General features: G+C 39.3%; 1 protein-coding gene across 2 annotated transcripts; it reads left to right on the top strand.

Annotated features, from left to right (window-relative positions):
• LOC108120166 (venom allergen-1) lies at positions 1-26935 on the top strand. 2 transcript variants are annotated; one of them, XM_017233703.2, is made up of 4 exons: positions 1-92; positions 588-705; positions 26136-26515; positions 26610-26935. In XM_017233703.2, the coding sequence occupies exons 1-4, from the start codon at positions 73-75 to the stop codon at positions 26860-26862; spliced, it is 771 nt and encodes a 256-aa protein (XP_017089192.1). In that variant the 5' UTR covers positions 1-72; the 3' UTR covers positions 26863-26935. The 2 variants fall into 2 exon arrangements, with proteins under 2 accessions (XP_017089192.1, XP_017089191.1); XM_017233702.2 differs by lacking the exon at positions 1-92 and having other exon boundaries at positions 517-705.
• The last annotated feature ends 972 nt before the right edge of the window (positions 26936-27907 follow it).

The following is a 27907-nucleotide window of genomic DNA, read 5'->3' as shown; positions in this document are numbered from 1 at the left end:
GTTTACCCCTTCCAAGAACAAAAAAAAAGGCCCTTTTAAAATGAAAAAAGAAATAAGTTCACATAGTGAATCATGCTATACTCTTGCAAAAAGTACTTATACATATATGTATATTCAATCCGATTAAGTCTTTAGCGAGGTGAAATATATATAAGCAAAAATAATAAAACCTAGATATTTAGTATATTCGAGTGCCTGGTTTTCCATTTTTCTACTTGCTATTTCTTGCAGTTTTTCTTTCTAAGAAACATAATAGATACACAAGCCCAGGATGGAAATTTCTAAGCCCCATTTTGTCTTCTTCTATTTCAAACAATGGGATCATTTTATTTCTACAAGTTTCTACATTTTATCAAATTCTATCTTTAGATTCGAATTCAATTTTTATGTTTAATAAGTGTATTTACACGTACTACTTAGTTTTGACTGTTTTTTATATTATTTTGAAAACGTTTATAAAAGTTTATACGACCCACTTATAATCCATATTATCCATTTCTCAAAAACCCGTATGTTCTATAAATACTTCATTCAGTTGCTTCTCGAATTTTAAAATGCATTACAATGAAGCACTATCAATTTTGTAGAACCATTTATAATTTGTTATTGGTAATTGGTGCCACACTGTCTCCTTTATCGGCACAAAACTATTGCGATTCGGATCTGTGCCTATCTGGAAGACATATAGCCTGTCAAAATACCGGCGTAAGTTTTCCAAAAATTTTATATGTATTTTTTATAAAAAAAAAAATCAAAAAGAAAATTTATGTTATTTTTAATTTTCATATATGTATGTATAATATAATATCATATGTTATAATTTATTTTCATATATAATATTATATTTCATATATAATACATATATAAGTAATATATATGCGTTTTTATATAATGTACTGGGCCCAATTTAAGCCCAATTGTTGAATCTCTCCTGCGAATAATACCAACTGCAAATCTCCCCAGACCCGTAAGAAGAGACGGGGTGGATGGGAGGGGAAGTTAATACAAAAACATTCAAAACAAGCAAAAAATCAAAAACAAAATAAAAACGGTGAGGTCTGAAATTATGATGCACCATTCGAAAGGTATTGTTTAAATTAGATCATTTTTATTGATCTGATTTATTTAGTTTAGGAAAAATTTGGTGAAAGTGAAAAAATATTCAAAAACTAAATTGGGCTTAGTTGGAACATTGGATTCCTATATTTATTCGGCACGTCCAAGGAAAAAAAATATAATAAGGGAAAAATATAATACATATAAAATAAAATAATACACTAACTGTGTAGAATATTTAGAAGAATATTTTTCAATGTGTAATTTTTTTGTGAGCGAGAGGCCAATAGGTGAAAATCCGTTTATGAGCGGGTGCACCAATGCAACACGCAGCACCAATGAACGCTTCGCAGGTCCCTTGCAAAAAGATTAAAAATTTGAATCCTTGATCCCGTTTTACAGGGTCAGTGATATACTTGCAAGACATTTTTGGGGTTTTTTTCCACCCTTGCCATAATTTTGTCCAAAAGTGTGCAACGCAGTGAAGGAGACATCTCCGACCCTATATTCTTGATTGGATCACCTACTGAGTTGATATGAGCATGTCCGCCTGTCCGTCTGTTTGTTTCTACTCAATCTAGTCTCTCAATTTTAAAGCTATCGACTTGAAACTTTGCACACACCCTTCTTTTCTTTTCACGCAGTATATGAGTCGGTCGGGGTCGGCTAACTATATCCTATAGCTGCCATATAACTGAACGGTTGGAAATGACCCAATTTTCGTGTTTTTGAAGATAGTTTGGTCAGTTGGTCTCACCTACCAAATTTCATAACGATCAGCCGACTATATCTTATAGCTGCAATTTAACTGAACGATCGGAAGTGTTATTTGCTAGAAATACCAACTTTGGTATTTTTGAAGATGGAAGTTTGCGGTTTTTTCTTAGATTTGTATTGTAATAAATTGATTTTATTATGATATTTCCGTAAAGATCGGCCAACTATATCCGATGTTTGCGATATATATCCGGTTTTAACTGCAGGGGTATATCTAAAGAAGTAAGTCTCCTGCTCTGAGAGAGAGTGATTGTCCAAATTTTTTTCGGTTGTTCTCATAAGCTGAACTTAAGGAAAAAAAAGGTTAACATTTATTTTTGTTCTTTAGATTTTCGTTTTCGGTTGAGTGTTTTACGTTGAGAGATTTGTAAAATGCTCGCCTACTGAACATCGCTATGATATGATAGACGTTCGCACAGAGACCCTCATAAAAAGACCGATTGACCGAAAAAGTCAATTCAAAAAGTCTTTTCAACACTTTGAATTCTGTTCGATGCACTGTGGAACAATGTTTTTTATTTTTTAATTTTTTTTCTCTTATATTTATTTAAAGTTCAGCGTAAAAATAAAGAGTAAGTGTTTTGGGTATTTATTGAACTCCGTCAACGCTTAGAAAAAATTTTAAAGCTGAAAATGCTCACTCAACAGATGCTTCAGTAGCCGGGTTGGCCAAGACTACATGTACAAGCGGACTCAAGTTTGGCGATTTTAGCCTTACATTTGTAAAAAAATCTTGTATATCGTCGTTCTAATTTGGTTTATTTCCCGTCCCATTTTCGTTTTAATTATTTTCTCTGAATGTCATAAAGGCAAATGAAACAAGACCCACTAACTTTGACATACACACATACATACAAAAAAGATTTTTTGAATCGTCTGGCAAAGTCAAACGGTCCTGGAAAGAACAGAGCATTTGGGAACAGAAAATATTGCTAGTCATTTGAGCGAGAGCAAAATTTTCATACGAACAAAGCAAACGGTTGCTCTCAGACTTTTTGATCAAAGACTCATTAAACAACACTTATTTTGAGACCCCAGCAATCGTTTAACAGTTATTTGCGAACTATGGATAGGAGAACTCGGATTGTGCAGCTTTGAGTTTGTCGGGAGCTAGTCGTCGGGCGCGGGTTTGAGTAGACCGTTTGGGCGTTGCTGGTTTAGGTTTGTATTTTCGTGCCATCGCAATTCATTGACGGAGAAAAGAAGCTTTGGAGTGAACATAGTTTTTAAGTTTTTGCAGGGTGCAAACTGGCAACAAAAATTGTCGTTGATGGAGAGGCGGGCAATTGTTTTGTGGTCTTCTTCGAATTTGTCCGCCGAATCCGAAAACTGTTAAACACAATTTGATCAATTTCACTGAATTTTAATTTCTAGATACATATATGTATGCAATGTGTTAGTTGATATATTTTCTGCATGGTTATTCTTCCTATTTCATACATTTTTACATTTTTTTACATTTTTATACGTACACAGAAATTCAATAAATAGCATTCTACTTTCCAAAAACACTTCCTTCGATCAGACAAAAACTTTCATTGAAAAATTACAACAAACGACAAAGATCGGCTGACTATATATGTATATAGCTCCCACATACATAACTGAAGTATCTAAAATGACACAACTTTCGTGTTTTTGAAGATAGAACGTTAAAACTTTGCACAGATTCTATTTTTGGTCAATTGATCTAACCATTAAAATGTCATCAGAATATGTCGACTATATATTACAGCTGCTATATAACTGAACGATCGGAAATAGTATTTGGTAAAAATACCAACTTTGGTATTTTTAAAGATAGAAGCTTGGGACTACTTTTTAAATGCAATTTTATCCGATTTTAACTGATTGAATATGTGGCAAACCTTCTCAGATCCGTTCTCGAGCAAACTCGATAACTCACGCGAGTATCGATATTAAGAGACACAGCTTTGTCCGCCGCCACTGCAGAGTCTTTGCCGCATTTATCTCTCGATCATCTTTCTAGTTTTAAATACAAGTATATAGTGAACAATAAATATAAGCAAAGCAAATTGGTGACCCCGACGTGATCACTATATACACGCGAGTACTGGTGCTTACAACGGCAAACAACGACGCCTCACAAGGCGACGCCGAGGTTTTTCACGATACCGTTACTCGCGGTGTTGACGTAGTTATCAACCGTGTAGCTGTGAAAATACCGCCGTTTTGGCTCGAACACCCAGAATTATGGCTATCGCAGGCAAGTACAAAAATTTGAAATCGTGCATTCTGGAACGCTTCTGCGAAAGCGAACAAAAGAAAATCCAGAAGTTAATATCGGAGACCGACCTTGGTGACAAGTGCCCCACGCAACTGCTCAACGAGTTAAACGCACTCGCCGCAAACAAAGTTCAAGAATCTTTCTTGAAAGCACTGTGGCTGCAGCGCTTACCAACACAAGTGCCAGCGATCTTGCAAGCATCGGACGCCAGCCTAGCAAACTTAGCCAAGTTGGCAGATAAAGTGATGGAAGTCGGTGGTTTTCATCACGTACGCACCGTCGACGCCAAGTCGGCGCCAACCAGCAGCGCCGTTTTCGACGATCGTCTAAACCGCATCGAACAACAAATCAACGCGCTGTTCAAAAACCGTTCTCGCAAGAACAGCTTGCGAACGGATCGCAACAGCGTCATAGCTGGAGTCATGTGTTGGTACCATAGCAAATTTGGCAACGCCGCCAAGAAATGTCGCCAACCATGCTCTTTTTCATCCGAACCAAATTTTCATCCGGCGCCGACATTTCAGTGATGCCACCCTGCAAAAACGCAAAAACTATGCTCACTCCAAAGCTTCTTTTTGCCGCCACTGGCACGAAAATACAAACCTATTGAGAAAAACGCATAGCATTGTCACTGGCATTGTCGGGCTACGATGCTGGAATCAAAATGTCACGCGCCTTAACGCAAATCAACGCGATTTTATCCTACGACACGAGTAACCAATACGCTACATTGCTTCACGAATATCGCGATCTCGCAACGATCAACTCGAACCGGCTGCCAGCAACGTCCGAAGTAACGCACTTAATCTCGACCAACCTACTCACGCCCTCGCCCGACGACTAGCGCCCGACAAACTCAAAGCTGGACAATCCGAGTTCTCCTACCTCATCGAGAAAGGAATATGCCGTCCCTCAAATAGCAACTGGTCCAGCCCTTTGCACCTGGTAAAGAAAGCAAATGGAGAGTGGCGACCGTGCGGCGACTACCGAGCACTGAACAACGTAACAGTGCCGGATCGATATCCTATTCCGTACATACTGGATTAACGAGCCTCTTATAGAAGATATAAGAAGATATTAAGGTAAAAAGATATTTTCGAAAATCGATCTGCAAAAAGCATATCACCAGGTTCCTGTCGAACCACAAGATATTCCCAAAACAGCAATTATCACGTCTCTTGGGCTATTCGAATTTTTGTTCATGACGTTCGGTCTGCGCTTTGAGAAGTGCCAATTCGGTAAGACACAACTCACATTCCTGGGACACGACATCAGTCAGCACGGCTTAAAACCATCCGAAGCCAAAGTGGAATCCATTCGGCACTTTAAAAAACCGCTTATCGCTAAAGACCTAAAAAAGTTTCTGGGTATGATTAATTTCTATAGGCCGTTTATTCCACGAGCAGCCGAGAACCAGCACATACTCCAGACGCTGATCCAAGGCAATAAAAAGAACGACAAAACCCCGATACTTTGGTCTACAGAAGCCGACTACGCATTCACCGCCTGCAAGAACGAGCTTGCAAACGCTACGTTGTTGAACTATGTACATGGCACCAAACTCACAATTAACGCTAACCACCGATGCATTCGATGACGCTATGGATGCCGTAGTACATCAGATCATCAACTGGCAGACACAACCACTGGGATTCTTCTCCTGGAAATTCACATCGACGCAAAAGAAGTACAGCACCTACGTTAGAGAACTGACTGCCATCTATCAGGCCATTTTGCACTTCAAGTACGCACTGGAGGGCAGAAATTTCGTAATTTTCATCGACCACAAGCCGCTTATGTACGCCTTCAGTCAAAACACTCGACGCGCTCGGCAACTGGATTTTGTCAGCCAATTCTGCACCGATAATCCGGCACATCTCTGGAGAAGAAAAAAACGTGGCTAATCTTCTCTCAAGCATCGATGCATGCGTTGGAACAGATGGCACTGGAACCGGAAAACGATGCGGAACTGCAATCGCTACTCAATTCTGACGCCGAAAAACCCATCTCACTAACAAAATTGTCTCTTTCAGGCCCAAACAAGCAATTGTACTGCCACGTCGCCAATAACCATACACGTCCGTTTGTGCCCAAATGCCTACGCCAAAACGTGGTTGAGGTCCTACATTCGCTGAGCCATCCGGGAGTTAAGGCAACGAACAAGTTGGTCGGCAAACACAACGTTTGGCCCCGCATGGCGAAGGATGTCGCTAAAATCGTACGCTCTTGCATCCCGTGCCAGAAGGCCCAAATCCAACGTCACACCAAATGGGTGTGACGGGCGACGCCCGTTTCGAATACATAAATATCGACATTGTCGGCCCGCTGCCTTCATCGAACGGATACCGATACTGCCTCACGTGTATCGATCGATTCTCAAGATGGCCCGCAGCAATTCCTTTAGTAGACATCACAGCACAATCTGTAGCCAACGCACTGATATCGGGCTGGTTGGCTCAGTACGGTATTCCTCTCCACATCACAACCGATCTGGGTCGACAATTCGAGTCTACATTATTCCAAGAGCTTTCCAAAATTTGTAGTTTTAAGCACCTGCGGACGACGGCGTACCACCCGCAAGCCACCCGATCATGGTATGATCGAACGCTGGCACAGAACGTTAAAAGCTGCTTTAAAAAGCGTCGATCCAATCAACTGGAGCAGTTCCCTGCATCTAATCCTACTTGGCCTACACACAACAATCAAAAGCGACATCGGGCTGAGCCCTGCTGAAATGGTTTATGGCACCACACTACGGGTGCCAGGCGGATTTTTTGCACCGAACACACAAAAACACACTGAGTCCGAGTTCACCGAGGTTCTTCAAAAAACCATGTCTCAACTGCCAACCACTAAGCCAGTGCACCATCATACACCGCAAGAATTTGTGCACCCCGACCTAAACCATTGCACCCACGTCTTCGTTCGAGTGGATCGGGTGAAAACCCCGTTGGCAGCAAACAACAAGGGTCCTTACGAAGTGGTAACAAAACACGACAAATATTTTACACTCAAAGGCCACACAAAGGACAACAAGGTTTCCATTGATCGACTTAAACCAGCTTACATCTTCAAAGACGTACCGCCTCCAACACACGACAGCGCCAACTGCTCAGACACCCGAGAAAGTGTCAAGATCAGGACGACGAATCAGATTCCCAGCAAAGTATCTTTCCCAACTGGAACTCTAGGAGGGGGGTACTGTGGCAACCTTTCTCAGTTCTCGTTCTCGACCAAACTCAATAACTCACGCGAGTATCGATGTTACGGGAGTACATCTCTTCCGTACATATTACGGAAGAGACACACTCTCTCGTCTATCAGCTTCGTCCGCCGCCACTGCAGAGTCTTTGCCGCATTTATCTCTCGATCATCTTTCTAGTTTTAAATATAAGTATATAGTGAACAATAAATATAAGCAAAACAACAATATAATAACTTCTTGTTTAATCAAATATTAATTTAAAATTATTCTTTTCAAATTGGCTTAATTGGGTGCCATACAATTGGCATTCAAATATGGTTTGTCCCACAAATCTGAAATGACGAGATGAATTTCTACTTATTTATTTAGATCTATAATAACCACTGCATCGAATTCATCAGTTTGACTTTGGCAAAGGCTTATATTGATTTTTTTCATTGTTACAACTAAACAAGAAAGGAAAGCTAATTTTGGGCGGAGCCCAAGTTGATATACCCCTGCAGCTAAAACCGGATATATATCGCAAACATCAGATATAGTTGACCGATCTCAAAGGAACCTTCCTTCGATCACGATAATTCCAAAAAATATACGTGTCAAGTATCTGGGCTTGCATCTCGACCGCAGACTAACATGTAAAAACCACATTAAGGCAAAATGTCAGAAACTGATACTTCAAACACTTAGAATGTCCTGGTCGAAATAAAGTCGAAAGTCAGAAACCACATTGGAAAACAAAATTCGTTTCTACAAATCCATACTGGAGCCTGTTTGGAACTATGCTATACAACTCTGGGGAACTTCTAGCCACTCAAATAATGATACTTTAGCGATACCAACCAAAAACTTTGCGACAAATTGTCAATGCTCCTTTTAATATCCCTACCATAAAAGAAGAAATAAATAAAATTAGTAAAAAATACAGTAGCGGAAAATGAAATTCGGACGACAGAAAATACTCCTTTTTTAGTTTTTTTCAGCCAGCGTTTACTTTATGGAGTAAATTTGTTTCAAATCGATGAAATTAATATATATGTTAATTAAAACCGTGTTTTTTTTTAAATGTCATTTTGTTTTATTTGGAAATAAAACGTTTACTTCAATATTCGATGGAATTAACAAAAATGTAGGCAAACAAAAAAAATTTTGTTTTTTTATTCCTAGATAACAAAAATTTTTGAAAGTTCTTTCTTAATAGCTTAGTATTTAACAAAAAAAAATCTATTATTTTTTTGTGTATTTTTTTTATGTATTTTACCTTTTAAAATAGGACAACGATATTGAATCGGATAGAAATCAGGACTACTGCCTGTCTAGTCGAATGTTGATATTCGATTTTTCTACAAAAAATGTATTACCTAAATTTAAAAAAAAATACTAGAAATTTAAAACTTTAATTATTGTTTAAAGAATTAAAGAATTAAAAAAAAATATATCCCTTTTTTTGCACAATAGCAAGGACCTGAGTCGTCCTGAAAGATTATGTTTGGGGCATGAGAAAGATGCTACTTTATTGAGGGTAGAAGGTGACGATTCAGAACACCTTGGAACTTTTCAGCATTCACAGTTCCATCAATTAAGGCCAGATCACCAACGCCATAGTAGAAAAGCATCCCCGGACTATTCGGCATGCTCCTTGCCTGACCTTTCGTCGTAAGCAATAATTTTTGAAGCGTTTGTCGCATTTGGGGCGCACCTAGCTTATAACAATAATGATTGGGCTGCTTGAAAGTCGTACAGGATACGAAATCCAAGCTCTAGGCGAGGTGTCAATTTTGGGAGGGAATTTTTCCTCCGATGATGTGACACTTGGTTTGCCCACCCTACCTGTGGCTATCCAAATCCTGGGGTCAAAACCCATTATGTCAACGATAGCCCCTGCTTCGACGGTCTCAAAAGGGACTGTTATGTCGGGTCAAAACTAGTGTTTTTAACACATTATAAATATTTATTTACCCACTAACAGAAATATAAAAAAAATGGCTTTAGACTTAAAACATACATGTTCAATATAATTAATTATATGGAGTAAATACTAACGTAAACCTAATAATATCAGAAATATTCATATGTGGCAAAAGAAATTAAAAGAATTAAAACTAAAAGATAAAATGAATGGGCTTTTAAAAAATAATAAAAACAAATCAGATGTGAGCAAGACTTTTATATAAAAACAATAAAATTACATGGCGATCACATCGAACATATAAACGAACATGTGCTCGAACTTGAGTGGAAACTCGCCAGCGAAATGGTTCGACTCAGTTGGGCTAGCGGACTAACAATTTACTTAAATTTTTTTTTTTTTTTTTATGTAAGTTTAAGTCCGCCATTATGCTTAGGAAATATTCCTTGCTTTGTTAATGTTGGTTTTATCTCCTTTATTTTCTTTTAACGATTAAAATTGAGTATTATATAAGTACCTTCACACTCACCCCAGCATTGGTAAATCCATCGTCGAAAGCGCTTTCTCGGACTGGAGGTGGCTGGAATTTTAGATTAACACTAACAAAAAAAACAAAGAAAACTTCTTCTTCTTTTTTTCTCTCCTTTTTTTTTTTTTTTAAAGGTTAGGTATAACCCCACTAACACATCGAACCTCGCTTGGCCAATTTTTCTCTTTTTATATCATATGCCTTCTTCTGCTCGGAATCTGTTTTGGCCACAAGCCACCACAAAACATATAACTTAATCACTATTAGAACTAACACTACTTAATCTAACACCTAACTACATGTTGAAATCTCACGTGGATTCGGCGGTACTGGATTTCCGGGTGAAAGTACTCCGGTTCACCGCGCCGGGGTCGCCAGATGCCTCCGATGTACCCCGGGTCACACTCGGGTCGCTTTCCCGCCGGAAAATTGGTAGTTTTTCTCGATTTCTTTTCTACACAAAGCTTCGCGGCAAGGAAATATGCTCTGTCAAGCGCGGCTGGAACCAAACTGCCCGCTCGAGCCAAAGGTTCGATGGTGGGCCTATCGAGTAAAACTCAAGCCCGCTGACCGAGTCTTTTTCTTTGTTCTTCCTCCCTCAGCTTTTCGGCCTTGGGGTATCTCTTAATGTTTTGGACCCAACCGGAACTCTTTCGGCGAACGCTGCTCCTGTTGCTTTGCGCCGTGGGCTTCCGAATTTCCGTCGCCCTTCCTTACCTCGACGGACTCGCTCTTGGCCACAAAAACGGTAGGCTCCTTTTCGCTATGTTTGTCCATGGACAAAAGCTCCTTGTTTGTCGTTCTTTGCTTTACATAAAAAAAAATCCACTACTAGATGAAAAAATTCCACTAAACCAATACAGAGGAGATGCACTGAGGGAATGAATGCCCCGACGCCAAAATTTGGCGCTGATCCCTCCATGGTCTTTGCCCGGAGAGACAATGCCCCAACGATTTTAACCGGTTGCACTCCTTCTAATTTCTCTGTGCCCCTTTCTAGTCTGAAACTTCTCTCCTAGATGGCGCACCTTTCCCAACTATCTTTCTTTTGAAAGATACAAGCGTTACAAGCTCATACCAAAGATTATAAAGTACATAGATGTGACATCAGGGCCCAAAACTTTTTTCGTCGAGTTTGTTGGTGAGGGGGAACGCACATGCATACGATTCTATTGTTAGAACTCTTTCCATGTATCCGTTAACAAAAATGTGAGCCTTTGTATGTATGTATGTGTGACTGCTCATACGACGGCGTAAAAAGGTTTTGCCTTCCAAATTTCAATTTTAATTTCTCGTTTCTGTTTTCAATGCGCCGATGTGGTAGTTAGTCGATTAAATAGTATTTTAAATCGCTGCAGATTGAGAAAAGGTGGTAGCGTAATGCATAGAGTAGTTACTCTATGTATAATTTTTCTGTGTTCAAATCCTCGTAAGGACTTTGAACTTTTTCTTCCTTTTATAATTATTATTATTTTTTTTTTTCATTAATTTTAATATTTTTCTCATTTTACAATTGTAAAATTGTTTAATTTTTGAGGGAGTGCGTCCGGCATTTTGTCATCCGACACGTCCGTCACTTAGTTTTACAACAATTGTAATAGAATGCAATTGAAAATAATAATAATAATAAAGTAAATATGAAAAGTAAAAAAAAAAGTAAACATAAATGTAACTATAAAACTAAAACTTTCTCAAAATTGAAACAACCGCCCGCTAATGACATCGAACCCAGGACCCCAAGAATAAGGAGCGCGCACAATCCATCTAGGCTACCCTCGAAGTTGACCTGATGATACTTTTTTTTTTTTTTTATTATCAATCATTCAAAAGTTACATTTAAAATCTGTCCGGAATTATGAACAATAACAAAACAATACCTTAGCTTAATGGAATATTGAGTAATATGTTATAATGTACAAATATGATTTTTGCTTGTCCTACGAACTACTTTTAACTTTAATTTTTGTTTAAGCCTTGACGTTTCAATTAGAATTTTATGGTAAACCCTTTAGTGGGCGTGGATAAGTCTAGAAATGCAGCTCAGTCCTATTCGTTCGAGTGGCAAAGGTCCAGTGGGTGAGTCCGTTTCAGCCTCCTAGTGGTGTAGCTGTTGTCTAACAGGTTGATGGCCTCAGGGTTGGGATGTCGATCCAGTCTCTCCACGTATCTGTTGGCGAATCGCTGAACTTCTGCTTTCACGGATGGGACTCCCAGTTGGGCGTGGATTGTTGCGTTATCGTGGTACAGGTGAGCTCCGGTTATAGCTCTTAAAGCTTTGTTTTGGGCGATCTGGATGATATTTTGGCTGCTTAGACACGCCGTTCCCCATAGCTGGATACCATAGGAATATAAATATATAATCCAATTTATTACAATACAAAATCTAAAAAAAGTCCCAAACTTCTATCTTCAAACATACCAAAGTTGGTATTTCTACCAAAAACCATTTCCGATCGTTCAGTTATATAGCAGCTTTAAGATATAGTCGGCCGATCGTTGTGAAATTTGGTAGGTCGGATCAACTGACCAAAAATATAATCTGTACCAAGTTCCAGCTTTCTATCTTGTTCCACTGCTGGAACCCGCCATAGAAAATTTTTCTTTGTATGAGATGTCCCATCTATGTACTTTATAAATTTTGCTCATACTATTGTAAGAAAAATGGATTATTTTGGTGTCGTTACAAAAAATGAAGTTTCGCCAATGTACAGTGCGAGATTCGTGCATTTTGACCCACTGCAGCCATTTCTGGAGCATTTTTGCGGTCAAGACTGGGTTTTTCGCTGTTCGCCGGCCATGAAGTCCTGCCTCCTCAATGTTCCTTCGAACGGTTCGAGTGCTTAATTCGACTCCTTTCAACTGAAAAAACTTACTTCTTACAGGTTTTGCTGAATTGAAACGATGAGTCATGCTTAATCGTGAAAGGATTTGATCCTTGTGGTAGTTGGTCTTCTTTTTTTCCTGATCCTGGCAAATGCTTTAGAGTTCTGGTTTTCTCAAAATTTTGTAAGAAATCCTCGAAAGAAGACTCAATAAGTCCAACGTTAGAGCTTATTCCCCGGAAGATTAAGATTTTCGATTGTAAGGCCAATATGGTCCCTTGAAAATTTTCAGTCATTTTCGACATATTAAAAAAAATAAAATTTTTTTAACATAAGAAGTTTAATAATTTAATAAATGCGTTCAGATCATGAAAGCTTAATAACTTCCGAAAAAAGGATATAAAGGGTATAACGAAAAATTTTAACTCGATATAACAACATGCACTCCTACCACACTAATGCAAAGTTCACATTTAGTGCAAGTAGTGCATTTAGTTCACCTAAGTAGGTGTCCGGATTTCATTGTCCGCTAATGTACGATGAAGTCAATAATCACGAAAACAATGTAGCCTTAAGTCTAGTAGGCAATAGTTACTAGAGTAAGAATACTGAAAAAATACCACCTACTCGATCTCCCCGTTAGATACCAACTATCATAGCCAACGATACCAACCAACCAACTGATAAGATGTTACATATAAAAACATGGTTCATTGGACAACTGCTATTTGTGTTAATTTAATATTAATCATACAATTTAAAAATTGTTTGAACAGACAGATTGTTAAAAAAGAAGATTTAAACAACAAAAAATGTTTTCTGCAAAAACTGTTGCTTTAAATGCAGATATGCTGTCAGACACTAGGCGATCTGGGTTTCCAAATACTTCAGCTTTATATATATATATTTTTTTTTTTTTCGCGGTCTTTAAGAATTTGGAAATGGCTTGTGCATCAATAGGAGCATCAGCTAGCATTCCTGTATTCATCATAAAGCTTGGAGGCCCAGACGATCGAGGAGCGCTCGAGAAACGATTTGTTAGTACATATTAAGCTATTTATAACTTGTTATGCTAGGAGTTAGTAAGAAAATGTAAAATTCTATATTTTCAATTAGAGTGACAGGAAAGAGATGTAATAGAGTAGAGACCATTGTAGTTCGAACATAATACCCTAAAAGGGTCATGCAGTGCATATGTCGAACTACAATGGCTAAGGAACAGAGGACTAAAGTTTCGAGTTCTTCTTTTAGGAATGTTAAATTTTAAACGTGTTAGTAAATGCTGGCTATCTACATCCCCGTTAATAAGGTTATGCAGAAAAACTACACCGAGCATTGTCCTACGATTTGTTAAGCTAGGTAAGTTTATAAGTAAAAGTCTGCTACTGTAGGATGGAAGCTGAAGATTTGCATCCCAGTTTAGACCTCTAAGTGCGAATATTAAAAAATTCTTTACGGATTCTATGCGGTCCTTATGTATACCATATTGGGGACTCCAGACGCATGAACCGTACTCCAGTATCGGACGAACCAAAGAAATAAATAATGTTTTGGTTATGTATGGGTCATTAAATTCTTTTGACTACCTATTATTAAAGCCAAGGACTCCTTTAGCCTTAATAACCATTAAGGAAATATGGTCGGAAAATTTTAGTTTAATTTAGAGTTAATTTCTCTAAGGCAATCCCATTAATAGAATACGTAGCTAGCAGAGGGCAAGAACGATAAAATGACATATGCTTGCACTTTGTATTAGATCATTAGCTAAACACCATTTTTGAAAGTTATCAAGGTCAGACTGAAGACTGCATTGGGCAGAGATGGATTTGTAGTGAAGACAAAGCTTTACATCATCTGTATACATAAGAACTGAGAGTTCGTTAAAGCAGGGGGCAAGTCGTTTATAAAAAGCGTATATAATAACGGGCCAAGATGACTTCCTTGAGGGACGCCGGATGTAGCAAGGACCAGACGGGACTGTATGTTTTTAAATAAGACTCTTTGTGTCCTTCCATCTAGGTAGCTGGAGATCCACGTTAAGAGGTCTTTAGGAAAACCCAGCATATTCAGTTTACTCAACAAGAGTGATTAACTGAATCAAAAGCTTTGCTGAAGTCTGTGTAAATTACATCCGTTTGATATCCCTTACAAAAGCCATCTATGACAAAGGATGTCAACTCCAATAAGTTTGTGGTGGTGGAGCGACGCTTAATAAAGCCATGCTGACAAGGAGTGATGATCGAAGAGCAAAGGTGTTGCAAATGAGGGGCAATTAATTTTTCAAATAACTTTGGAATTGCCGACAACTTAGAGATGCCTCTGTAGTTGGCAGCCTCGGACTTTTTCCCTTTTTTATGTAGGGGAATTATAAATGATTCCTTCCACTAAAGGGGAAAAATCGAGGTTTCCAAAGATAAGTTGAAAAGTCTTAGAAGAGGTTTGCACAGAGCCCTGGCGCAGTATTTTAGCACACACCCTGGTACTCCGTCGGGGCCTGGCGAATAAATGGGTTTTACCCTTAAAAGACCAGATAATAAGTTGTTCTCCGAGAAAAACGGACAGAAAATAAGATTTGCTGCTTGAATGTTATATGCGTAAGGTTGATCAGTCAATTTAGGAGGAGAATAAGTTGTTTTAAAAAATTCTGCGAATAGATCGGAAATGGCCTGATCCGAAGTCGCAGAGGAATTTTCATACGAAAAATTCCGTGTTTACGCTTAGTTTTTACAAAATTATAAAACTGCTTTGGATCCTGAGTAAATTGAATCCGGCAGCGGTCAATATAATTCCTATAACATTCAGCGTTATGCACGGTAAAATTCGACGGAGCTAGTAGGTATCTTGAGAAATCAACACTACTGCAGGTTTTTTTATATTTAAGTAAAAGCTTATTTTTTTATTTTTTAGGTTAGTGAGGCACCTTGTAAACCAAGGAGGATTTGTTGAAGCGGACGGATATTTCCAAGGCACACATGAGTCAAAAAATGTATTTTAAGTAAAAAAAAAATTTTCTAAAGTGACATTAAGATCAGTGCACGCCAGAATATCAGACCAGTCAAATGTATCGATAAGGCTATTAAATTTCTGAAAATCAGCTTCACGGAAACAGCGAATCTTATTTACCACGCTCGGAGACATCTGATCGATACCAGGAGTGGTTTCGATTGAGACCTCCAGCGTGGGGTGATATGGATCCTCTGGGGTTGAAAGGGGAACGCTCTGGAGAGAGCAGTACCATCAGGATGAGATACAAAACATAAGTCTAAGAGCCGACCTAGCAAATTTCTAACATGATTGATCTGACCTAGGGAAATGTCAAACATGCCCGCGGTGAAGTCATGGTAAGTTATAAGTGACAAAGATGGTGAGTTATCGACGTTGGACCACTTTAATTCTGGGATATTAAAGTCGCCCACCGCTACGAATTGGTCACGGTCCGTCATAAGATTAGAGACGTATCGAATAGCGGACAAATGCTGCCAATATGTGGGCGGTTCAGACATAGGAGGTATATATGAACATGTAATGTATAAAGCTTTCACGGACATAGTGATTTTAACGCAAATAAATTCTTTGTCACCAAACTCTTGGGATTTCACCTCTTCAGAAGCAAAAGTAGAGTCTACCGAAATGAGGACTCCACCTCCTCTTCGCTGAGATCGATCCCGTCTAAAAGTGGTGTACTTACTTGGAAAAACTTCGGAGCTAAAGATCTCCGGACTTAACCAAGTTTCTGTAAATGCTATTATATGGGATGCAAAGAAAGAACTATCAGAATATAGCTTGGGGAGTTTGCTACGTAGCCCCCTAGTATTCTGATAGGTAAGAGTTAGTGAGAAAACTAGTTTTTTGGGTTAGTGGACAAGGAAGATGTGGAAAGTTGGTCACTGGTTCCGATATGGGGAAGTCTGACTCCCACTGGTTTTATAACTTTTGTCTTTACGGAACTAGGCTGATGTTCTTGGACGAAAATATTCTCTAGCCAAAAACTGGAAGAACAAATCGTCTTTAACATCAGCGCGGGCACACAAATCTTGAAAGAAGAAGTGCGCCGTGTATAATTATATTTAAATTTAGTTATGTTCTCCACCTTTATATCGGCTTTTGTTTTGGCTTTGATATAAGCCGAGATATCAATCTCTGAAGTATCAGGGGCAAGCCGAAAAACAAATATATGTTTCGATGGAGGAATCACCTGTAAGGGTTTTGGTGTCGCAGGTACGAGAACTACAGCATCAGTCGGTGCCGGTGGTCCGGACTTTGGAATACCCTTTTGAGTGACTCTGACGGGGGTTTCATTTACTAGGACCTGTGGTATCACTTGAAGGGATACCACAGAGGACATTTGCTCAGACAATTGCTCATTTTCCTTAAGAAATTCGGCGAATTGTTCTCAGTTCTAGCCCTTGGGGTGGCCAAATCTTTGGCCTCTTTACGGATATCTATGAGCGGCTGTGTTATTGACGGCTGAGTAGACTGAGGCGGATCGCAAACAGCGGATTTCTTACGCTTAGGAGACTTCGTTAGTAGCTGAAGGCTGCTAAACTGAGTGTCAAGCGCACAGAGTTGGTCATTGACTTTACGAAAACCAGTGATCAACTCTTTAAATCCATTTTTGGTCTGTCTCATGAACGACCTCATTTCGCCTTGGACAGCACGACAATTTTCACAACAATAGTGTATACCAGACCTACGGGAAATGGCATCCGAAACTGAGGCAGTGAACCCGGCACACTTGGCGTGTACTACGTTTTCACGTTTTCACATAACCAGCAATGATGAGGAATTGGTGATGAGGATGAGGAAATTGTATTGTTACAAGACTTCATAGCGCAGACAAGTTTAAATTCCATATTTTTTAATAAATAAAACAAAATTAATATATAACAAGAAAGGAAAGCTAACTTCGGGCGGAGCCGAAGTTAATATACCCTTGCAGTTAAAACCGGATATATATCGCAAACATGCAAAGGAAAGAAGGGTGTGTGCAAAGTTTCAAGACGATAGCTTTAAAACTGAGAGACTAGTTCGCGTAGAAACGGACAAACAGACAGACTGACAGACAGACGGACAGACGGACATGCTCATATCAACTCAGGAGGTGATCCTGATCAAGAATATATATACTTTATAGGGTCGGAGATGTCTCCTTCACTGCGTTGCACACTTTTGGACAAAATTATAATACCCTCTGCAAGGGTATAAAAAGTTAAAAAACACTATACCTTGAACCACTGTGCCAAATAGGAAGCCGAAGCGGGAGCTTTTGTGAAAGCAAAAGAAAAATGCAGAAATAGAGATAAGACGGGGAAGAAGCAGAGCTGAGCTATGCTTGGAATTGAAATTATACAAATTATTAATTCGACTCCAAATATACTACAGCACTCGCGAAGCGATACGGTTTAAGCTTAAGATTCTTAAGATTCTCTATATGTTCAATTCACAAGTAAGTAAACACCGGTTTACCAATATTTATCATAAACGCAGTGCGCACAAAAAAACACGACCGTTCGCTTAAGAGAAAGAGAGGGAAGTAAATTTTGTTTAGCGTTTTTTCCGAACTAGTTGTCTTGTTAGGTTGAGCTATATGCACTTGGTAAATGAGCAAGAATATATTATACTTATACTGCTTTGTAGTCGCTTTCATGGGACCCAAGTGGTTGATGTGCAGCGTGTGGAGTGGTACATCACCTTTCGCAATGCAGTTAAGGGAAGCATTATTTAGTTCCAGTTTTTTATTAAAAATACTTCATTTAACGCAATTCATGATATTCCACTGAATTTGAACAGCATGAATAGTTTTTTTGACTGTGAAATGTCAATGATATGACAATCCACTTATCTTTCCTTCTTCATCGGCTTTGGAACCACGATAAGATTCGTTGTAACAAAACTATGTAACAAAAATTTGTTGCTGAGAATCCGTAAATTTAAAGTTTTAGCTATATAGATTAGGTAAATTTTGTGGGTAGAAAAGATGAGTACCGGGTATAATATACGCAAGACTTTCTGTTTTTTTTTAAGAGCTTAGGATAAACTTTCAAAACTACAGACAATTCCAGAAAGTTTTCCCAGATCCAGATCCAGCTCAACCCCAGAAACAGCTCGGATATTTTTCGACACTGGAAATTTTAAAGGCACTTTGGTCTTCCCCCGTCCAGGCCACTCTCTCCCATTTTTAATATTGATTGACAGATGGTTTGTCAATTAGATTTTGGTTTGCAGGAAATGGCACTTATGCCATTTGAGCTTAAGGCAATAAAGTCTCGCTGTTTTGAAGACATGTACCATCTTGGACATCTTGTACAAGCAACTGTCTGCCGTTTTTACATGAATGATGATGTCGTCAGCACGTTTTTATTGATCAGCTCTAGAAACAAATGATTAACATTAACCGCACTCATAGAGACCTGATTTTGTAATAAACGCTGTATACTTTTTGCTGCTTTTTTCTATTGGGACATGAAAAAGCCATTTTTCAGATCCATTACATATTTTGCCTTTTACAGTTTTTTCAAGAGGCAAAATATGTCAAATTTCGAATATGTCGAAATTTTTTTTTTTTGTCGAATTTCGGTTGAAAGGAACACCTGTTTTGGTTTTTGATGATTAGGTGCATGATTCGTATTTCTGTAGCTCGCTTTATGAATTGTGTTTGTGAAAAATTTTACAGCATAGCCATCTCCTCTCCTGTTTTTAAAGAAATGTCCCAGCTTAAAGCTTAGTCTAAACATCTTTTGAATGGATTAATGAATGGTCTGTAGATGCTTTAATGAATTTATAGGTCTTTCGCAACACTTTGGCTATTGTGTTGTAAATTGATATTATTGGCGAACGATATAAGTTATGGTCAAAGCTTTTCATTACTCGCATATGTGTTTGTGGGATTCCACAGAATACTACAAAATTAATCATGTCTGGAATTTTCCGACGATCTGATGGCCAGTATTTGGAATTGTTTTTCTGTTCTACTCTTTCGAGGGATGTGTTCGAGATACTATTTCAGCTTGAGCGTATCATTGATAATCTTTATTTTGTTGGCTCGAATTGTTAGGCGGAGCAAATGAAGAGATATAGTAAGGTAATTTTTATACCCTTGCAGTGGGTATTATAATTTTGGTCAAAAGTGTACAACGCAGTGAAGAAGACATCTCCGACCTTATAAAGTATATCGACGCATTTCCGCGAAAGTATCGTAAGTCGCTTTTTTTTCGAAGTTGAGATTTGAATGCAAAATTGATAGGCACCTAATGTCTCACTACCCTGTGAAATATTATAACTGAAAACCCGATAAAATAGTTCCGATAAAAATTAAGTTTCAATTTTATCGTATGTTACAGTGCTTTTCAATGTGCGCGCGAAATTATCGTATGTCCATACAAATTTTTTGCATGGAAATACTTCAAACGCACAAAAATAAAGAAATACAATAACAAATGTTTCTAATCGCTTAAACATCTTATGATTTTGCTTATTGTGTGTAAGAGATTAAATAAAAAAAAAAGCTTCTCCTGTAAAATTGGATTTTTCAACATACGATACTTTCGCGGAAATGCGTCGATATATCGACGATTCTTGATCTGGATCACCTCCTCACCTGATATAAGCATGTCCGTCTGTCAGTCTGTTTCTACGCGAACTAGTTTCTCAGTTTTAAAGCTATTGACTTAAAACTGACTTTGGCTTTGGACTTGAAATCTGGCTATTGACTTGCACACACCCTTCATCATCCACCAGTTTGGCTTCAGGCGGCGACACGGTACGCCAGAGCAGTGCCAACGGGTAGTGCAGTGCATCCTGGACGCGTTTGAAACCAAGAAGTACTGCATGGCCGTCATGCTGGACGTGAAGCAGGCGTTTGACCGAGTCTGGCATCCCGGTCTTCTATATAAATTAAAGACTGGCCTACCCCGACCATACTTCCAGTTCCTAAAGTCGTTCTTGGAAGACCGTAAATTTGCTGTTAGATGTGGCGAGGCCATCTCCGGTATTAGAGAAGCTCACGCTGGTGTACCCCAAGGCAGCGTTCTTGGCCCGTTGATGTACAATGCTTACACGGCCGACCTCCCTGTTCTTCAGAGGCCTGACCTGCTCGCAGCAACCTATGCAGACGACACCGCCTTCCTTACCACCGCCTATAGTGCATTGGGGGCAGCCGATACGATGCAATTGCAGCTTGACTTGCTCAGCGACTGGCAAAAGCGATGGAACATTGCCGTCAATAATGAGAAGTCCACTGCCTCCACATTTTCTCTCTGCAAAGGCAACTGCCCTCCAGTTAACCTTAACGGCTCTCCAATCCCACAGGTAGACAATCCCAGGTACCTGGGATTCACCCTAGACAGGAGGCTCACCTGGAAGCCCCATCTGATTAAGAAGAGAAAACAGGCTAATCAAAGACTTCGATCCTTCTACTGGCTTATGGGTAGGAGATCAAAGCTGAGAACTTCCACTAAACTCCTCATTTACAAGGCAATAATACGCCCTATCTGGACGTACGGCATACAGCTCTGGGGAACTGCGAGCAAGACGAATGTCCGAACTATGCAAGCTTTCGAAAATAGAGCCCTTCGAATCGCCACTGGGGCCCACGTCTATCATGACAATCGCACCATCCACGAGGTTCTCAATTTCCCTTGGGTCAAGGACGAGATACAAAGAAGCAGCGCACGTTACATGCAGAGGCTTCATAATCACCCGAACCGGTTGGCCAGCTCCCTGCTGGACAGCAGCGAGCAACCCAGAAGACTTAAAAGGACACACCCGCTGGACCTCCCCTTACTACTCTAATTTTTTTTTCTACCATATTAATATTTAAAATTATCTATACGTGAAGTTTACGTGATAAAATTTAATGGTTGTCCCTAATGGACAGTTTTAAATAAACATTACCCTGCTATTACAAAAAAAAAATTTTGGAACCTCTGCTAAAATGACCCTATTTCTTCAATCCCTTCTTCCCTTCATCCCGCTGCTTGGCCACAACCACCAACATTATCACAGACCGCATCCAGCTGAAAAATGCAGCCCCAGGATACTGTCGTACATGACGGTCCTAGGACCGATTTTTCCAATCTTTTTCCAAAAAATTCCAATTTTTTCCGATTTTTCCTAGGTTTTTCCAATCCTCAAAGAACTCCCCATAAGCATTTTTCGGTATAGCCTTGAGCTCTTCCAGCAATGCAGTCTTTATCTTCTATATCTTTTTAATCGTTGCAAATCTCCGTCCATTTATAGGTCTCTTTAGTTTAGGGAACAAGAAAAAAGTCACATGGGGCCAAATTCGGTGAATATGGTTCTCGCAAACAGCGTATAACTTCCAGATAATACTGTTTATTGACCATACGACCATATGGTAAGAACTCCTGATGCACCAAAGAAAACAGTGATAAAAACTTTTACATTTGATCGAACTTGGGGTGCTTTTTTCGGTAAAAAAGCAATTGTGTCAACCATTTCGTTGGTTCCGCTTGGTGGGACATTGCTGATGTCGCACGTTGGTGAAATTCCTCATCTGGAGCGTACAGACTCTGTAGTCTCGAGGGTTTGGTTTCTTCAAACGCTCTAGCTGACTTTCTAGCTGGGAAATGGCGAACGTGAGTTAAATGATCGATCCTGCCGCAGGTCTGCTGAAGGTTCTCCTCGTTCAGTAGCACGAGGACGAGTAAAGAAAAAAATTTCTCTCACAACTTTTCCTCTTGCATTTATTCTCAGACAGCCATTTCTCAAAACGGCCTCTGATATCGTTCCCCAGGTTGTCAATGATGCGCTCGAAGGCACTGGTGGTTACGCTAAGTGCCAGGAAGCAGCTGTAAAGCCAAGTGCCTCCTATCCTATCTGTGCTATAAAACCATGCGACGCTCTGCAGAGGTTCCGGTTCAGCTGAAGCACTAGCATCCTGATATCCTTGGTCCACCTGCTTTCATTGACATGGGTGCAACTTCTACGCCCAGTCTAATGTGTCACGTCCTTCCGGCCCTTGGGTCAGAACGGGTCACCCGTTCTGGTGCTCTCTGGTTCTACACTTGTAGCATTCCAAGTATTAGTGCATGGTGCGAATGGGGGTAACTGCGCTGCATTGTACCGGTGCGCCTAGAATTTTCTCCTGGTGGAAGCGGTGGAAGTACCGCTCCAGCTCGGTCGCCAGAGCCCCTTTCATGAGTGAACCGCAGTAGTGGAGGAGTTAGCAGTTGGTCAGCTCCTTTATCACCTCGTAGCAGGCCAGTGTTTTCAGCCCTTTTCGCACCTTGTTGGTTAAAGAACATGGGTCAGCAGCCCTGAGATATATGCTACCCTCCAGCTCGACCTTCAAGTACCTTCAAGGCGCCTCCTAGCGGGATTCTGCAGACGCGGTCTACCGACCAGACGCTCCCCAGTACTGGTCACAAGCCGATCATCAGCTGCCGTGGCGTGCGCCATTTTTGTGGGTGCAGTCACGTTTGTTTGGCTGCTACGGACCAGGAGTAAAGGGTCAAAAAGAGAGTTCTTGAAATAGAAAGCTATATTTTCGCCTTTACCTTGGCGGTTCACACCCAGTTTGGAGTCAGACCCCTACGGACCGGTCACCCTTTAACCACTTGTCTGCTCACATCCTGGGAACCACTGGGCGACTGCACAGCGGCGACATATCAGACACAAAATGCAGTACAAAGGTTTTATTAATATAAATCCATATTGTATCTCTTTATTCTTCTAACTTAATAACAATAAACTTCATTTGGCTTCTTTATAAATGATACGTAAAGTTGGGATATATTACGAAATCTGAATAGCTATATTTTTAAAACTAGGATCATTATTAAGAAACTAACGCATCAAATTGGGAGATAAGATAAATTAAGAGATAAGTTACGGTAATTTACATGAGCGACTTGAGGCGTTTCGAGTTGCCATCAAAATTACGTTATACTATAACTGTAAAATTACCGCGGGGTTCATGCCCGGGCTCAAAAATTTGTCTGGAGTGTCCACTTTACTACACTATTTCGTTTTCCCCGTGGGGTTCTTTCCCGGTTCATTCGTTCTGATTCGAATACGCCGTATTCTATAGTCTCTGCTATGCACCGATACAATCCCTGCAGAACTGGAGGTGTCGGTTGGCCATGGGTAAGTGCTTACCTCGCCGATCACTACATGGGTACTTACTAAAGTGACCCTATAGTAAACGAACGTCGAACCACCCAGTTTATATATATATGTGCATTAAAGCATAAGAACGAAAACAAAAGCGATGCTTGCCGTTATTTTGTAATTTTTTGGAAAGAGCATACACAAGATTAAAGACAAAACTTCGATTATGCTTTACATCGCTGTTTGTTTACGCGTATTCGGTGCACTGCTTACTAAAACAATTGTCCAGAAATAACAGTTTGTTTTATTTTGTGCGAATCTTTCGCTTAAACGCAGCTGTGTTTGCTTGCTGACGAAAATTTTGCAAGCATTTGAGTTAAGAAGTGCAAAGCGGATCAATCGATTATCAGGTGAGTGATTTAAAAAATAATATATGTTTGTAATATATGTTTATGCATATTTTATGTATTTTATGAAAATTAATATATTTCAGCCAATGAAGTGGTCTTGGCGTATAATGTGGATGGCGTTCAGGGGAAAGGTGCCCTAAGAAAAGAAGAACATTTCTTTGGCGTAATGATCGGTGAGTATTTTAAAAGATAATTTTCTAATAATCATTATCGACTTCAATCTATTAAAACTTGTTTAATCCTTTTTATTTCTAGATTTAATAACTGCAGTCGGCGGCATTAGCCCATCTGAGGAACAATTGAGAAAGGCCTTGCAGCTCCAAAAAAAGAGATATTTTAAAAACTCAAGCAGCCTAAAAGTAATGAAAGAACAAACCCCGTTATAATAAAGAAAAATTTAAACTAAATAAAATCTGTAATTGCAATTGCATATGTTTTTTAATTTATAATGGCAGGCCCCTCCATGGGGTCCAATGTAAGTACTTACTTCACCGACCTCTCCATGGGGTTCGATGTAAGCACTTATTTTACCGGCCGTTCCATGGGGTCTAATGTAAGTAGTTTCTTTAAAGACCCTAATATGTTGCACTATTTTACTAGTTCGTGGGTAATCGAGGCGGTGGCGATTGACCCTATTTGCGGACATTTTATACTAAAACGGAAATTAAGAAACGCATGACTAGACGCCACTTTGTAAGTAGTGGTGGTCTGCTGGTATGTGCTTATTTCACCAGCAACGAACTAGCGCTCAGAACTGCAGGGAAGTCATAACACGCCTTCTGCAGACGCCTGCAACGGGCTCGTGCCACCCTCCGAAAAGAATCATCCTCTCTGATTCGCCAATGCTCCGAAAAGTTTTCCGCTTTCTTTATGCTCGTTAACGATGGGGTCCATGGGACAGATACTCAAATTTCGCCAAAGCTCCGGTTTTGCGTTCCTACAAAGGTACATTAGAGCCTCCATCTAACCTCACTGTCCTAAACTAAACCCGGCATGGCTGGACACAATCTTCGGAGTACTGATCTCGCTAGGTCTTCCCTGTCTCTTTCTCTTCGAAATTTATTGCTCTGGCTTAAGAATCAGTCTTCACATTTTTTTGAAATTTGATTGGCCCTTCCGTACTGCCTTTCTTTTATCTTTATTTTTAACCAACTTGTGATCACTTTGGGGAGTCAAAACGAAAAGAAAGCACGCTTCGTGTGAGCCTTCGATCCTTGCCTAACACTTGATCGCCCCCTGACCTGATCCAACCTGTTGCTATGCTGCGAACCCCTTTTGCGAAGCCAAAGGAAACTTTTCGTATCGATATACCCGTGCGTTGGCACTCTGCCTCATCTCAGCGCTCAAAAAATTAAACTATGGACAGCATCGAATTGAACTACTGTCTGTTTACTTTAATAAAAATTATTGAAAGCCCACACACTCAATTCAATGGCTCCATTTACGCAAAATCCTAAAATCTTATGGACAGTGCACCTTATGTTACATTAAAAGTAACCATCAATTAGACGAGATTGAGTAGGCAAAGTTTTGTAAAACCTTATCTCTATGCAGAAAATTTGCATGGAAATGGAATTCTTTCTCTTTTTGACAGAGTACAAGATTAGTAACATAAAAATACTTTATTTATCTCTTCGTCCACTCGAACCTCGAACGTCCACCTGTCCACTTCGTCCGTGTACGTCCTTACGATCAAATAACCTGTCGACCCAACCAAACAACTGTGTAATTGATACATAATATTTAGCATTAAAAGTTATTAATGCATTATTAGCATTATTTAGCATTAAATTATTAATCTTTAACATCTTCTCTCATTCAAAGAGTAAAATAAATGTCGAAAAATAAAAGGATAATAAAATAAATTAACTACAAACAGCTGGACTATTTACGCGCCTTACTATTTTTATACGGGGTACTTGTAAAGTATAAAAGAAATAGAAATAAATATAAAAGCATATACAAGAAATGAAGGAATTAAAAAATCAAACAAAATGAAGCATAGCAACCTTTTATGTGCATCTGCTGACTGTTAACCATTTTAAACTTGTAATTTTTATTATTTTGCATTGCATTCCCATTAATTTTATTCACTTGTTGACTTTTTTTTAGCGATTTGCAAGTGGCTGCAGTGGTGAGTTTGTTCAGATAAACGAACATATCCAACTTATTTTGCAGTTACATAATGAGCGCCGCAACCTTATTTCTGGAGGGGGAATAAGTGGTTTTACCACTGCCGTTCGTATGGGCACAATGAGCTGGGACCAGACATTGTCTGAACTAGCTGCATACAACGCTTTACAATGCCGAATGGCCCACGATGAGTGCCGCAATACAAATACATATAAGTTTTCCGGCCAGAATCTGAGCATCCTCTTTACACGCAACACTGAAATCCCAAATTTTTTGCGTCAACGAATTTCTTCTTGGTTTGAAGAAAGCCGATATGCAACTAGTGCAGATATGGAAAACTATCAGATGCGTGGTGGGCCGTACGTATTTAATTTAAAATTTGAGATCAAGATATAAAAAGATCATTTAAGATCAAATATACAAAAAAATAATTTACTTATTTTTCTTTTTTAGACCCATTGGTCACTTTACCACCATGGTCAACGAGCGCAATAATAGAGTAGGATGTGCTATTCTCAGATTCACTGACAACAGAAGCGTACAAGCCACTTTATTAGTCTGTAACTATGCTGTTACCAACGTCATTAACAATCCCGTTTACCGAGGCGGCAGTCCAGCTTCTGACTGTATATCAGGTCGCAATCCGGGTTTTCCGAACCTTTGCTCTTCAACGGAAGTTTATAACTACAATCAATGGTCAAATTAATGGTCTAAAAACATGGTCTAAATGGTCTAAAACATTACTTTTAGCTTTAGCTTACATTACTAACATTAGCTTATGCTTACAACCGTCAAAATAATAAATATAGTTTGAAAATATTTAATTTCTTGATTTTTGATTGAGAGTTTTAGTTCAGGATTCCTGAAAGCTTGACGTCCACAAGAGTATTCCCTAATACTGCAAGTAAAGTGGTTCTTGATATTGAAATTGACCGTCAGCTAATAACTCAAGCAGTTTTAGTTTTTGTTGTTGGAGTGACGATTTAGGTATACTTGTCACTAAATGTAATTTTTGCGTTTACATCATGGTAATTTAACCAAATGTACGCACTTCTATTTAAAGAGCACGGGGAAAGATACGTTAACACGATTCCGGGGCTTAGATTTTAAACGAACCTTTTTAATAATTGAAAATATAGCAGGCCTTTTCTGCTTGGATATCACTCGAAGCGTGCAAATTTAGAACTCAAGAGAGTAAAAATAAAAAATCCGAGAAAAAATTCAATCTGGTTCGGACCTTTAAAGTCATTTCGCCGCTTCGCGTCAAAAATAAACTTGGAAAAATTGCAAAACGACTTTTTCCTAGACAAAAAAAAGTATTTAACACTTTGATCCCTTTCTTAAAAACCCTACTTTTTTCTTAAAGCAACGAACAAAAAATTCTGAATTCAATTGGAAATTCATTTATAGTCGAACTACCGTACTGAGCGGACGTGCTTTGTCATAGCTCCGGGAAAACTGCAACATAAAACAGCTAATAAAAAAAAAAAAACTGATCAAAAGATGTTCAGTGAACCAAAGAAACGGCTTCTACTCTTACTTTTTAACCCGCTATACCAAAGTGGAAAAATCGGCGATTAAGAGCAACCCGGCTCTACTGACCGCTGAAACCCAAAGAGCACGGTCTTCCTGACCCGCTCTGCTCGCTCCGACTCCCGCGTCATGGAGTTCGCAGTGTAAAAGCCTAGAAATAACCGAACACCCCTTCAGCCTGACGACGCCAAAAAGAACTGGCTAAAATACAAAAAGTA

Source organism: Drosophila bipectinata, chromosome XL (assembly GCF_030179905.1).
Source record: "Drosophila bipectinata strain 14024-0381.07 chromosome XL, DbipHiC1v2, whole genome shotgun sequence".
Taxonomy (NCBI): domain Eukaryota; kingdom Metazoa; phylum Arthropoda; class Insecta; order Diptera; family Drosophilidae; genus Drosophila; species Drosophila bipectinata.
The sequence above is the reverse complement of the archived record's forward strand: the minus strand, read 5'-3'. Positions and strand labels throughout refer to the sequence as shown.

Excerpts from the sequence above, each read along its gene's own strand:
- LOC108120166 (XM_017233702.2), top strand. The coding sequence starts at position 565 with ATGAAGCACTATCAATTTTGTAGAACCATTTATAATTTGTTATTGGTA. Across the intron at positions 706-26,135 it reads TAGCCTGTCAAAATACCGGC|CGATTTGCAAGTGGCTGCAG; the intron begins GTAAGTTTTCCA and ends ACTTTTTTTTAG. Across the intron at positions 26,516-26,609 it reads TATCAGATGCGTGGTGGGCC|ACCCATTGGTCACTTTACCA; the intron begins GTACGTATTTAA and ends TTTCTTTTTTAG.